Source organism: Erithacus rubecula, assembly GCF_903797595.1.
Source record: "Erithacus rubecula genome assembly, chromosome: 3".
Classification (NCBI taxonomy): Eukaryota; Metazoa; Chordata; class Aves; order Passeriformes; family Muscicapidae; genus Erithacus; species Erithacus rubecula.
Window position 1 is genome coordinate 54,671,992 of NC_136689.1, and position 13,883 is coordinate 54,685,874.

Sequence of the window (13,883 nt, forward strand, 5' to 3'; positions counted from 1 at the left end):
AAAACTAAGTAGCAAAAAAAAAAAAAAAAAAAAAAAAAAAAAAAAACACGTGGCTGGAAAAAGTGGACAGTAGACAAATAGATAACGAGGAATATAGTGGGATTTTTTTGGCAAAGTTATGCAACATGAAGCAACAGCACATACCCAAGAAAAGAAGTTCAAGGGAAGGTCATCTGCAATATTAGGACACTCAACGAGTACGATCATCAGAGACCCCTTCAGACGACTGTCTAGGGTCAGAAAAGGACTTCCAACAGGAGGCGAACGCATGCGAATTGGTTATAGGACAGTCATGTTTATGTATTACCTAGGAAATAAGTTGTAATTAATACGTATGACCATGATGGAATAAATGCCCTGTTGTAGTTTCACGACACACATGCGATTAGAGGAGATATCCTCCCAAAGTCTCCTATGCTAAAACCAAGAATGGCGGCTTTCTAACACTTAGAATGGTGTTTCAAACTCCGGCGGGTTTCGGTATCACCTCACGCTCGTCGCGGATCACCCGGGTCACCAATGTCCGGTGAGTGCGGAGCCGCGCCCTTACTGCGCAGCTGCAGCCGCGCGTGCCGCCCCGGAGGCGGCTCCGCCCCGCCCCTCGCGCCGGGGGAATGCGGCTGCCCCGCCCCGCGCCTGCGTCAGAACCGCAGCAGTTCCCGTCCGCAAGTGCCCGCACCTAAAAGCGGATAGAATAACAGTACTGACAGAAGGGCGTGGCTGAGGCGCTGTCTTTCAGTGGGCGTAGTCGTTGTTCACGGGTTCCTTTCAACGCTCGTGCTCTGCAGAGAGCACTTTTTGCTGTCATTTTTGCTGCTCCTAGTCAGGCAGCAGTGGGCACCATTCCTGAGGAGGCGAAGGCGGGCTGGGTCCTCGCTGAGGCGGTGGCGCGGTGTGTGACGCGTTGGAGCGGCGCACACGCAGCGCTCCCGGCGCCGGGCGGAGGCGCGGGCACGATGATGCCCGGGGAGACGCCGCCGCCGCCGGCCGGGACTGCGGCTGCCGGCGGCGCCTGCGCCAACTGCGGCGTCCTCCAGCAGGTAGGCACGCACCGCCGTCCCTGCGGCGCTGCGGCGGGGTTCCGGCCCCCGGGCCGGGTGGGTCAGCGCCGGGCCGCTGGCGCTAGGGAGTGTCGGGTGCCGCAGTCACCGCTCCCTGTGCCGGCGGGAAGGGGATAACGTGAGTGGTAAACGGGCTCTGTAAAAGTAACAGCAGTGCCAGCTCTAGTCAGGTGAAGTGTGGAAAAGTAGCTCGTGTCTCTGCCTAGCGGGATCTGCCAGGGAGTTTCTAGTCCTGTCTTTTTGGCTTTGCTTTGATGCGGTGTATAAGGACCTAGGATTGACTTCCTTGAGGGCTCTTAAGCGAGCGTATGTTTTTATGGTATTACGCTTTGGGTAATTCTTGTTTCTTCTTTAAATCAAGAGAATGAACGCTCCTGTTGAGAGTTCACGGGGCGCACTTAAAATGAGTATGGATGAGAAATTAGAAAATTTGTAGACTCGAGACTAATGTTTTTTGCTGATGTTCTGCCAAAAGTCAATTGGCTTTTGAGGCAAAAAGTTATAAGGTTTTAGTATAGAATCTACTGCAAAGCTCGAAGGGCTTTTGTAGTAAGATTTCACTTAAAGGTGCTTACTTGCTTGTGGAGCCCACATTCTCTGCATGTATTTAAATGAATGTACTTTTAGTTACTTAGTAACTTAGTCACCAAGGGGACTGAAAAAAGACGGTTTATTATATTTTCTGTAGCATTAGCAATCAGATTAGGGGTTATTTACAGTACTGATTTTTGGGGTGTAAGTTCTTTACTGACTTGAGACTCTTTCTTACAGAATATAAATGAATATGTAGCTGCATTAATTGCACTGAAGCAAAAAATGATTGATGGAGAGTAAGTACAATTGCACACGCTTTTGTTTTTATTGGGTTTTATTGTTCTTAAGTATTTACAACAATGCAGGAAATATGATTTGTGGAATGTGGATATTCACTAATGCACTACACTAAATGCTCCTCAAAATGAAAGGAAGTTCTTCACAAACATGTCCTAAATCTAGACTGTAAGACTAATTTATTCTGTAAAACATCTGTGTGTGATGACAGTAAACAGTGCTATTTTGTGTATCTGTAAAATTGTTAGAAGTACAGGCAGAAGCAACTCTTTGAAGAGATTTAAGGCAGAAGCATATCTTTGATGATATTTATTTATATTTATTTCATTCATTTTGTGCTGCTAGCGTATTTCATTTTTCTGTAGTGAAGAATATAAGAACTAAAAGTTGAGTACAGATGTATATTAACTTTTTCAGCAGAATTTAGTCTGATCATTGAGTTCTGAAATTCTGTTTTGATTAAATACCATAATATGAAAAATGAAGCTGATCATTGTTCAGAACAGTATGATAGTAAAATTCTTACAGTTTGCTTTCTCTTCTGTGCTTCCAATTCTTCTCAAAACCCATCAATATATGATTGTATAGAATAATATATAAAGATATGTTAGTCATACCTCCATACCATGGCCTAATAACCATGCTATGTTTCCTAATTGTGGTGTTTTTTATGTACCCTTTCTTAGATATGTGTCAGTCTGGCTCTAGTGAATCTAAATGCCAGTCCTGCATTCTATTTCCAGAGATTATTTCAGCTAGCACACACTGGCTCTCTTAACTAGGACCCTTTTTTCAAAACTTCTTTACTCTGTTGTGATTTCTTTTCTGACCTCTAAACTCTGTGTCCCTCTTCTTTCTGCCAGTGCACATATTTCTTGTGGAAATTGCCTCTTCTTTAACTACTTGCAGCTCAGCCTTTCTCTTTTGCCTTACTGGATGACTGTCTAACTATTGCAATAGAAAGTAATGCAGCCCTCTCGGTATTGAGATGACTCCCATGACATTACTGTTGCTTGTCCTTTCTTCTCTCTGTTCTTAAAAAACGTGACATTTGAGGAAAAAAAAGAGTAACTTTCCTTGGTGCTGTCCCATGGCCCTCTTGCATCAGGGTGTTGCCCTGCTGCTAGGAGAATAATATGAAAATTAAAGCCTTTTAGGGGCTTTCAAACTATTTCTGTGAGAAATAGTGTGTTCTTTTTAAAGAAAACATCACTTCAAGTTTGGAAACATGTTATATATATATATGTATATATATTCAATTATATATATTTATATTATGTCCTTTATCTAAGCAATTTTTTAAAAGCTGCAGTTAGTTAATGGCTACAACTTTATGTAATTGCCAGTTGTGGTTTTTTTATTATACTTAAAGCAGTTTGATTTGTGCTTTGAACAGCTTAATGAAATAAAAGGTTTATATGGACTACTATCAGAAAATGTGAACAAATCTTTCACTTTATCTATTTATCTATAAAGCAGAAGGAAAGATACCTTAATGCATGATTGTCAAAATCAGGTGAGCAAATGAGTAATGTCTGGGTTTTTTCCTTTTCTTTTCTTACAGTCGTTTGCTGACGGAGTATCAACAGAAATGCACTGATATCCTTTGGTTTTCTATTTGTGTTCTTACAGGATTAGTATACCTAAAACATTTCTTATAAAGGGGCTTCAGGCTTTCTATTTAAGTTATGAGATTATATCTCTAATAAGGAACAAACTGGGTAGGTTTGGTAAAGAAAACAGGCTTTTGAATTAAAACTATCCACTCAAGATCTGCCTATTTCTGGTATGTGGTTTAAGGTGTTCTATTTGAAATCTGAATTGCTGAGAATTACTCAATCTTTTTCATGTAACAGAAGAAGCTCTTCTTATTCACTTTAAATGTGTTGAAATGCACATTTTAAACACTTAACACTTGGGGAGGGTTTTTTGGTATGAGGAACTTTTTACTGGATGTTTCTTTGCAAGCAGCAGTTAGATTGAAATATACTTAAGGACATTTGATAAACTGGTTTTAATTTCTACCTTAACAAGAGATTACAGCTTCAATTTGCTGAACGGTAAGTTTGATTTATATTGTTTACTAAAGATGTATTACTATATTCTCTGTGTTGTGGTTGGTGGCTGTGGAGTCTGATGGTGTCATAGCAACAGCCCTGGGTCTAAGCTGTGCTTTTAGTATGGTACTTCTACCACACCTCCTAGGCCACTGTTAGCAAAGGTATGATGAGGAGAGAAATCTGTCCTTCTGCAATACTGGTGTGGGATTCTTTCCTGAGCTAGTGAGAGTCTTAAGTGACCAAGTGAGAGAGATGTGGAGCTCATCTTTTGGTGGTGGTTAAATGTAAGCCTATTTGGGGCATTCATATTTTTGTGAAGCATTTTGACTTAAGAGTTGTGTGTCCTTGCATGCTCTCTGATTATAGAGGAAGAGGCAGCATATAATTTTTATGGACTCCAACCTGCCTGCTGAAAAACACTGGACTCTGCTCTTACTTTACAGCACTGTGTATGTATGCAGAGACACTTATTACTGGCACTTCAGTGTAGGCAGCATACTCTGTGGCACATGCCATCTGCTTGCATATAGCTTTGGGTTCAGTGTAGTATTTTTAAATCAGATCTTGGATTTTCTTTAAATAGGTGGGAAAATGAGAACACTAAAACTCTTAAAGTTTTTGGGTATCTCTCACAGCATTTTTTCCATAGGATAAAAGCAAAATACTCAGATGCTTGATTGAAGAGTCAGAATGCTGAGTTTCAAAGCATCTGCGGTTTTGGCAACTTCTTTTTTAATTGCACATCCCATTTCAGCGAGATCTCTGCTCTTCGTTGCCAAGTGGAGAAGATGTTACAGGAAATTCTGCCTCTGGAAAAGTGCCAGGAAGAGTTGGGTTCCTTGAAGGCAGAGTTGGAAGAAAAAAAGGTGTGCCTGTAAGGTTTAGATAACTTGCACTTTTTCTGCTGAAGGAAATGTATGCATCTAATGTTTGTTTTAATGAAGCTGACTTTAATGAGCTCTGTTCTTATTTCCAGCTGACTGGGACAGGTAGCTCTGGTGAAATTAGGTGGAATTAATTAAATTACTTCAGGTTTCAGAGAGGCAATAAGTTTAGAATGTTGTAATTCTTATGATTTTTGATCAGATTATTTGATAATTTCCTCATTAAGAAAGAAAAGAAGGAGAAACATTCAGACTTTGGTTTTCTGCTCTGATCTTGTCAGATTATTGAATGTAACTTGTACTAATGAAAAGTTGCCAAGAAATAGGGCCTGTGCAGAAGAATGTTGTGCTTCTGTTGCCTTTTTGGACATGCATTTTTACATCATTGGCTTCCCAAGTTTATTCCTAATTTCTCTCCCATTGCTTAGCTGAGATTTAGTCTACAGGAAAGAAGGTTTAGATTGTTCAAATTACCCACATGTATGTATTTTCTAGACGTTTTTAGAATTTCTGAAGAAAATACCCTACGTTCTTTCTTGTAGATTTTCATGATGGTATGAGACAAGATACTAACATTTGTCTTGTTGCTGTACCTAGTTAGTATTCTATGTTAGAATGGTTTTATAATTCCTCTTCCCTCACAAGCATTAGCAGCTGATGTCCTGATGGCACTTTTTCAGAAAAAATAGGATTATATGTATGGTATATAATAGTTAAGCTCTTGACTTCAGCTTCAAGTTCCTATTCAGCTAGGTATTGAAGGCATGTACTCAAAAGATAGACATATAGATATTTATGTTTTTGTTAAAACTTTTGCCTCTAAAGAAGGAGGATAATGTGATTTTCCAACTTGCTTCTGTTTTTATTGAATATACCTTTTTGGCCAGGCATTGTTTTCATTAGAAGAGATAAGGTCTGACATATTTTTTTTTTAATGTGCTCAATATGGACATATTTTAACTGTGCTTTCCTTCTTTAGAGTTCTCTCAAGATTTATCAGGAGAGTCAACTGGAATATGTTAAAATAAAAGAAGAAATATTAAACAGTGATGCTGTGTGAGTGATGCTTCTTTTTTCCCCCCCAACCTTTCTTTGCCTCTCTTACCTCTTCTGAACTTGATAGTGTACCATATCTAGTTATGCTTTCCATTTCATTAAAATTTTTGTACTTGTGGGTCCTTAGAACAAGGAGTTGATGGAAGAATGATCTTAAGTTTTGTAGCAAATACTCTTGAGTGCAGTGGTAGTTTATTCATTGTCTTGTCATGAAGTGGTTTCATATGGTTGTTTAATGAAAATTTTTAGGAACAGGATGAAATTGAAAAAAAGCTTCTCTAGTTCTAAGTGATTCTTAGTCTCAGCTTTTCGTTATTGCCATCCATTTCAGTTTTGCTCTTAAGTCTCTGAGGCCAGTATAGGAATGATACTGCCAAAATGGTACTAAAATCAGTCCTTAAAGTAATTGTTTTAATGTAACAGCTCAGCAGTTCATAGTGAACCGTCTGCCATGTTTGGAAATGAGCAGGAGGGATTTGGCACCAAAAGTGCAAAAGTAATTTTTGCATCTGTAATACAGAATATTCTGAAGCTGTGCCCTGGTAATTCCCAAACTTTGTTTTTCCAGTAAGCAATCATTCAGAGGTTTCCTTGCCTGGAGCAAGGAAAGTGTGTTAACTCTTAGAGTTCTTGATGGATACTCTAATGAACTTGTCTAATTGCTTGTTAATCATCTAATATTTTTAACCTTTAAATCACCCTTATCAGGGAACTGTGAGTTCTCAATATTGGGTGGGAAGGTACTCATGCTCTCAAAAGAGAACCAACAAATATATAGCCAAGTGTTAATAGTTGTGGTTATTTTTCTTCATGTGCATTACTTTGCATTTATGAAAAGCAATAATTGCTCTCTAGTGACTTGGAATTTTAAGACCTTTCTGGTTGGTAGTCATCTTTTATTTCTGATGTGTTCTAGCACACATCCCATTGGGACTTCCGCTAGTGACTCCTTGCTTCCATGTAAGCTGGTTATTTTTAACTTTGGTGTTTCTAAGCTATTTTGGTTCTACCAGCTGGTTAAGGGAAGTTATTGGTTCCCTGCTCAGTGCTAGTGAGGCCATGCCTTGAAGAGCTGTGCCCAGTTCTGAGCTTCTCTGTACATGAGATGTGGGTGTACTGGAGAGAGTCTAATGAAGGTCCATGGAGGTGATGGAGTGGCTGAAGCATTTCTCAAAAGAAATACCCTAGTATTTTTACATGACTTGTGAAACACGGTATTCACAACCAGAGCAGCAAGTCATTATTATCTGAAGGACTGTTTGAGGAGACCAGCATTGTAGTCATTTCTTAGCCAGACTGCACTTCTTCACATATAGACATACTCAATGTACTGTGAGCTTAATGAAATATTCAGCACATCGTCCTATCTAAGAGCAGCAGAGAGCAGCTACCCCATTGCTAACTGCATCTTAAGAGAGAACTGACCACTCTGATGTGCTGGCAGTTGTTTATTGTGTCAGTATAGATGTAATGTTTGTCCCTGTCTGTCGCTCATATCTTCAAGAAGGAGGAGCCAGGGAACTACGGGCCAGTCAGCCTCACCTTGATCCCTGGGAAGGTCACCTGATGGAGCAGGTCATCCTTGAACACATTTTCAGGGACATGAAGGACAAGAAGCCTGGGAGTAGACAGTATGGCCTCACCCAGGGGAAGTTGTGCTTCACTGTCCTTATAAATTGACATGTCTGCTAGATCAGGGGAGAGCAGTGGCTAGTGTCTGACAGGCCATCAATAAGATCTCTGGTACCATCTCCCAAAACAGCCTCATCATAGCCCATTAGGCTGATGCTGTAGGGGTTAGATGGCAGACAGTAAAACAAAAACTGGCTGAATGGCTGGGCCTTGAGTGTGGTAAGGAATACTGGGCAAAATCTAGTTGGAGACCAGTATATAATATTACCCTGGGAGAGACAGTGAGGGCTGCATAGTGAATCTAGTCCAGTTTAACATCTTGTTAGTGATCTGCATGATGGGGCAGAGCCTACTGTCAGCAAGCTTGCCAGTGGCACAAGTGTGGCTTATGGGCCAGAGGGCCATGCAGCTATCCAGCACAAGCTTGACAGGCTGAAGAAATGAGCTGGCAGAAACCTTGGGAAGTTCAGCACGGAGAAGTGTGAAGCCCAGCACCTGATGAGGAACTATGACACGTACCAGTACGTGCTGGGGGACACTTAGGACAGCAGCTTGGAGTGTTCCCATGACGTGAGCTAACAATGCACACTTGTGGCAAAGAAGACTACCAGTACCTTGGTTTTCAATAAGCAAAGTTTGCCAGCAGGCTGAGAGAAGCTTCTCTTCTGCTCAGCACTGCTGATGCCACCCCTGATGTAATGTGTTAGTTCTGGACTCCTCAATACAAGAGAGACATGGATATATGGGAGTGAGTTCTGTGAAGGACATGAAGATGATTAAGGAATAGGAGCATCTGTCCATTGACAGAAGGCTGAGAGATCTGGTACTGTTAAGTCTGTAGAAGGAAAAGACTCAGGGATGGTATTATCAGTGTCTATAAATACCTAAATGGAGCATGTAAAGAAGACAGAGCCAGGCTCACTTCCTTGGACCTCAGTGACAGCACAAGAGGCAATGGGCCCCAGCTAAGACAAAGGTGGTCGTGCTTCCTGTCAACATCAGGAAACACTTTTTGCTGTGCTGAGTCTTCCATAGATTGCACTGGGAGCTTGTGGCCTCACCATTCTTGGAAATACTCAGAAGTCATCTGGAAATGGTCCTGGGCATCAAGCTGTAGGTGTCTGCTTCAGCAGAATGGGTTTGACAAGGGTTCCAGAGGATTCTTGCAACCTCAGCCTCAATTCTGTGATGCTGTAGCTGTTTTGTATACCTCTGATACTGAGGCCATTTTAAGCAGTAGGTCATATGAGTTTGGTAAGTTGAAAGCTGGGTTTTTTCAGAAGCAGAATAAGAGTGAATTGTTCATAAAATTACTGTTAATCTACATCTACTTAAAAAATTTAGGTCAGAAATTATCATTCATCCTTTGGTCCAGTCTGCCATTCAGAGTTAAAGTTAGCTTGCTCATTTTAGTTGAGATCTGAATATTCTACAAGGATGGCAATTCCCATTGAGTGCAACTTCTGTTAGCACAGCATTCTGTCATCTGCAGTTGTGAATGTATCTTAAAGGTCAGTTGGGGGCATAAGAGTTCTGCCCACATGCATCATCTGCAAATGCTTTCTGTAAATTGCTAGATTTAACATCTACCTGTTTTCTTCATGTAGTTGTGTGTTGATGAAATTAGTATAGTACTACATATGTAAATGTAATTATTTAATTTGTAAATATTATTCCAATGGCACTTAGTTTCTGCTTGTTTATTCAGATTCTTAGTTACTTGTATCATAGTTTCTTTATCTCAAGTTTAAAAGTGACTATAAGGATCATTGAGTCCAACTCCCTTCTCGCCAGACTACTTAAAACTAAGCTGTAGCACTAAGACTGTCATTCAGGTGCTTCTAGAGCTCTGACAGGCTTGGGTCAATGATTGCTTCCCTGGGGAAGAACCTTTTCCGGATATCCCATCTGAACTTCCACCAATACAGCTTCATTGCATTTCCTTCTGTCCTATCACTGGTCACCAGAGAGAGGAGATCAGCACCTTCCCCTCCACTGTCCCCCACTGAGGAAGTTGTAAACTGTGATGAGGTCACCCCTTAGCCTTCTCTTTCCTAAGCTAAACCAGCCAGTCATGGTCTTCCAGAACCTGTTTCTGGGAGTCCCATGGTCTTTCATTGGTAACAGATGTGAAGAAGGCATTAAATATCTCTGCTTTGCATCCTTTTTTTGTGATGTGACTAACTTCATCAAGCAATGGACTGATGTTATTTCTCATCTTCCATTTGCTGTTTTGAAAAGCCCTTCTTGTATTCTTCAGACTACTGGTCAGCTTGAATTCTAATTGAGTTTTGGCTGCATGAGTCTTTTCCCTGCAATGGTAAACAGCATCTCTGTCATCTTCGTGTGTCAATTGATCTTGCTTCCAATGTCCATGCATTTTACATATAGTACTTTTGTGTATTCACTTGAAGATGATCTGCAAAGAAACAGAAGGTTTTTACCTCCTGTTTTCTAAAGGACAACTCCCCCTTCCCCCTCCCCCTTTTTTTTTTTTTTTTTTTCTGTAAAGATCTTTTGTGAGGAGTTTTGCTGAAATTCTCACCTATGGCTTGACTGTCAAAGCCACCATATAGGAAAGTAAGTATGAACCTCTTCAGGCTAAGAAGGCACAGAATCCTTGGTCTATTACTTTATAGTATAAATTCTTTTACTACTGAACATGCAAAAGGTCGACAGTCATACCATTTGTGAGTGGGTTTTCAAATATGTTCTGGTTAATGTCTGAAGTGGTAATTAAAGCCTGAACATCCAGAAAGGCTTAGATGGTAAATCTCAATCTATTACACAGGTTTTAATGTGGAGAATAGATGAACTGTGTTCTGCTTCATGAAGGTGATCAGTGATCATTGGTAGAATCATCTATTTACCACAACAGTTCAAAAAATTTCTGAGATATTGGAGTTTAACAGAAGAAAATAAGAGAAATATTTTCTTTTCTATTTATTTATTTTCCAGTTCTGTGTGTTTTACATATAAGGTAGGGTTGGAAATGCTGAAGTCAAAATTGTTTGGGATGCTTAATATTTTTTGCTTTGGTTTGGCTTTAATCTAAAGCATCTGGATGTTCTGAACAAAAAGCTGTGGGACATAAATCATCCTGAAGGCTATTCCTGATTGTCTCATTGCTTAGATATTCATTGTAAGCAAAGCTTGATTGTTTTTAAGGAGTAAAGCTAACCTCTCTGCATTACATCACAGAAGTGCAAAACAAAGAAGCCAGTTTTCTGTGGTAGTATTTCTAATTCCAAGTTGTAGCTAAAGGCATATTTAGTGGATTGATTGTCTTACAAGCAAACTGTGCCTCTGTAACAGATACAGCTGTTTCTGTGAGAGTGTCAGCAACATGCCACCAATTTAATTTTTCAACTTCAGGGACTGATTGGTCTCACAGGCCCTGGGTATAGGTATGTTTTCTTTGAATGGCTAGATTTATTTTTTTCTTTTCATGCCACATAATTCTAATTTTAAAAATGATCTGTTAATGTGTTCTTTTTAACAGGAGAAAGAAGCTGGAAACTAAAGTGAAAAAACTCGAAGGTAACTCTCTACATTGAGTAGGACAACAGTACAGTAACATAATCTCTTTTTTCCTTTTATGTCCAGAGGAATTGTGACTTTAACTTTCATGCCCAAGGAGCAAGGCAGGCCAATACTATGTGGGGTGTTTAGTCTCTGATTAACATCAGCATGTTTTCTGCTGAGTGTCTCAGGCACATGGCATAGATGAAGTTAGAAGTGAACTTCTGGTCATGAAAGCTTCAAAGGAAGGAGTCTTACCAGGCTCTCTAGGCAACTTGAGTCAGTATCATGTTTGTGATTTTAACTAGTTGAAAACTTAGTTTCAGTTTATACCTAATGTCTACCATATCTCGTTCTATCTTCTTGCACCTCCTCTTGCACCTCTTGTACAGGAAAGCTGTTCTTGGATTCTTTCTATGATTTGTTAGGTTTTCCCCTCTGGCTAATTAAGTCTAGTTTAACAAGCCTGTTTTCATAGGGCATGTGCCATAGGGCATTTATTTTGGTTGGTTTGTTTGTTTGCTTGCTTTGTTTTCACATGGAGAGAAAGCACTGGCTTTATGGCATTGTGTTTTTTCTGGTTTTGCTGGTAGAGAATGAATATACCTAAGACTTTTTGAGACTTCACTTGCTGTATCATCAGTTGGCAAGGCAGATATTTGCATTCATATCACACATATATTAGCTGTGTTTACTGTAGTTTAAAATACAGTGAACTGAGTGACATATATTAGTGTTAGAAACACCCTGGATCTTATTGTAAAGTGTAGAAATACAGCTGGAGAGCAGGGCTCAAAGCACTGCTCAACTCATGAAGTGGATGTGCTAGGTTTGGTAAGCCACAAGCCCTGGAAAGCTGAGGCAGAACCCTGAATGGAGAAGCAAAAGGTGTGTTCATTGTGCTTTGTTTAAGATAAATCATGCAAGACCATACATGCCTATGCTGGTCTGTACAGGTCTGTGCAGAGGCTCTGTGCAGAGCTCTGATTAAGTAATGTTCCTTAGAAACACCAATCGTGTGATTGTGCTATTTTTAGCTGTAGTTGATAAGGTATATATATTGGTATGTGAAATCAATAAATCAGCTTCATGCTTGCATCAAACCAGGGTCTCATCTCTTCGTTATGCAAGTGGGGGTCCTGTCTCTTTGTTGATCACCATCATAAAGTACAGGTACAAGGTGTTTGTTTTCATGAGAATTTTGGAGTTCCATTGCAGGACAGCCAGGTTTTTTTACACACTTGCCTCCAAAATCTTGAATTCTGGCGGAACTAGAACAAAATACTGAGAGAATATGTGTTAGGTCCAATTTTAGTGACTTTTTTATCTGTTTTGTTTTTTTCTATGTTTATTAAGTATCTCAACCCTTGTATCTTTTGTCAGTATGAAATTTTGCTATGATTGTTTTATGTTAGTCTACCACTCAAGGTTCCTTTTAAAAACTTTTTATTTTAATAGGCTCTCTTCTGATTTGATCAGCAGGAAGATTTAATTTCTTTTCTTTCTGATCTGTATATAAGTCACCAAGCTGAGCTCTCAGTTCTCTCAGCTGACTCTGTCACCTGAGAATTTTCCTACGAACCTCGTGTTTGGTTCTCACCTACCCTATACCCTCTATTTCCACCCATCTGCACTCTTCCGAGGTGTCTGTTAGACATTAAGATATAGAGTCCTCCTCTCTATTAGTCTTGAGTGCTGTTAGCTCTAATGGAGCTAACTATGGTGTTTTCATCTTTGAACCAGAGCTCTTATATAAATAAAAGAATAAAACATGTGAAAAACCACTTGCACCTCAGTTTTATGTCCTTTTTTCACTTGGTGTATATTGTTTTATAGTACAATATCATTACAATATGGCCCATTCTTCATTCTTAGATATAATTGAGAAAACTGTATAAAACTAATAAATATATTGCAGTGGTTCAAAACAGTAATTATGCAGTAGAAGGCAATATACTTGTATGCATGAGCTGTTGTCTGAATGAACCGGAATATAATTTCAGTAGATCTGTATTTCACACTCTGGTTTTGGCTTTTTTTTTTTTTTTTGGTAATTTGATTTGCAAACTAGTGACCAGCACCACTTAAATTAGTGACCTCTTACAGTGTAGTTTCTAAATTTAATTTTGGTTCTCTTTTTTGAAGAGGCTGCAACAAAGCATACACAGGACTTCAGACAACTGAAAACAGAAAAGAAAAGGCTTGAAAACGAGCTAAAAAAAGCACAAGTAAGGCTTTCATTGTCTTTGGACATTTTCATATTTTTGGGGAAAAGATAGAAGCTATTAGTGTAATAGGTGTTGAAAAATAAAATTGCATTTTTGGGGGTATATTGAGTAACTAAACATAGCAATTCACTGTAAGAGAGAAGTTTTCCAGCTGAAGAATAACCTTTGAAATGTTGATAAAGATTTCATGCTCTTTACGAGTTGATGCTCTAAAAATACGTATGGCATAAAAATTCTGTATTTCTTAATTTTAACAGGGAAAACTTGATGGTGTAAATAAAGAGAAGTGCAGAAAATGTAAGTATTTACCTTTGAATGCCTTCAGATTTGTATGTGGTATTGTTCTATAACATTTGCTTTCCACCTCTCCTCTTTCTAATAGTTAAACATGCAGAAACTCAGAGTTCAACTGAAGACCTTGCAACAGGTATAGACAAAGGTAAGACATTTTGCAAATCCATTTTCTGTGTGCAAACAATTTATTGCAACTCTTCTGGAGTTGCATTTTTGGAAACGGAGGATACTGCCAAAATGCTATAAGAACAGATATGGTTGACACAAGTAGGTTACCCTGATGAAGTTGATTACTATTTTCAGTTTTTCAGTAAG

General features: G+C 39.4%; 1 protein-coding gene across 2 annotated transcripts in view; it reads left to right on the plus strand.

Moving 5' to 3' along the window:
- The first annotated feature begins 641 nt into the window (after positions 1-641).
- Positions 642-13,883, plus strand: part of ICE1 (interactor of little elongation complex ELL subunit 1) — a 38,335-nt gene continuing 25,093 nt past the window's right edge. The window contains exons 1-10 of one of the 2 annotated variants that reach the window (XM_079301975.1): positions 642-1,040; positions 1,833-1,891; positions 3,457-3,491; positions 3,934-3,952; positions 4,707-4,818; positions 5,816-5,892; positions 11,027-11,064; positions 13,192-13,274; positions 13,532-13,571; positions 13,657-13,713. In XM_079301975.1, coding sequence (XP_079158101.1) covers positions 957-1,040; positions 1,833-1,891; positions 3,457-3,491; positions 3,934-3,952; positions 4,707-4,818; positions 5,816-5,892; positions 11,027-11,064; positions 13,192-13,274; positions 13,532-13,571; positions 13,657-13,713 — 604 coding nt within the window. In that variant the 5' untranslated portion in view covers positions 642-956. Of the gene's footprint in view, positions 1,041-1,832; positions 1,892-3,456; positions 3,492-3,933; positions 3,953-4,706; positions 4,819-5,815; positions 5,893-11,026; positions 11,065-12,133; positions 12,220-13,191; positions 13,275-13,531; positions 13,572-13,656; positions 13,714-13,883 lie in introns of those variants that run through there. The other variant, XM_079301976.1, reaches the window with a different exon arrangement.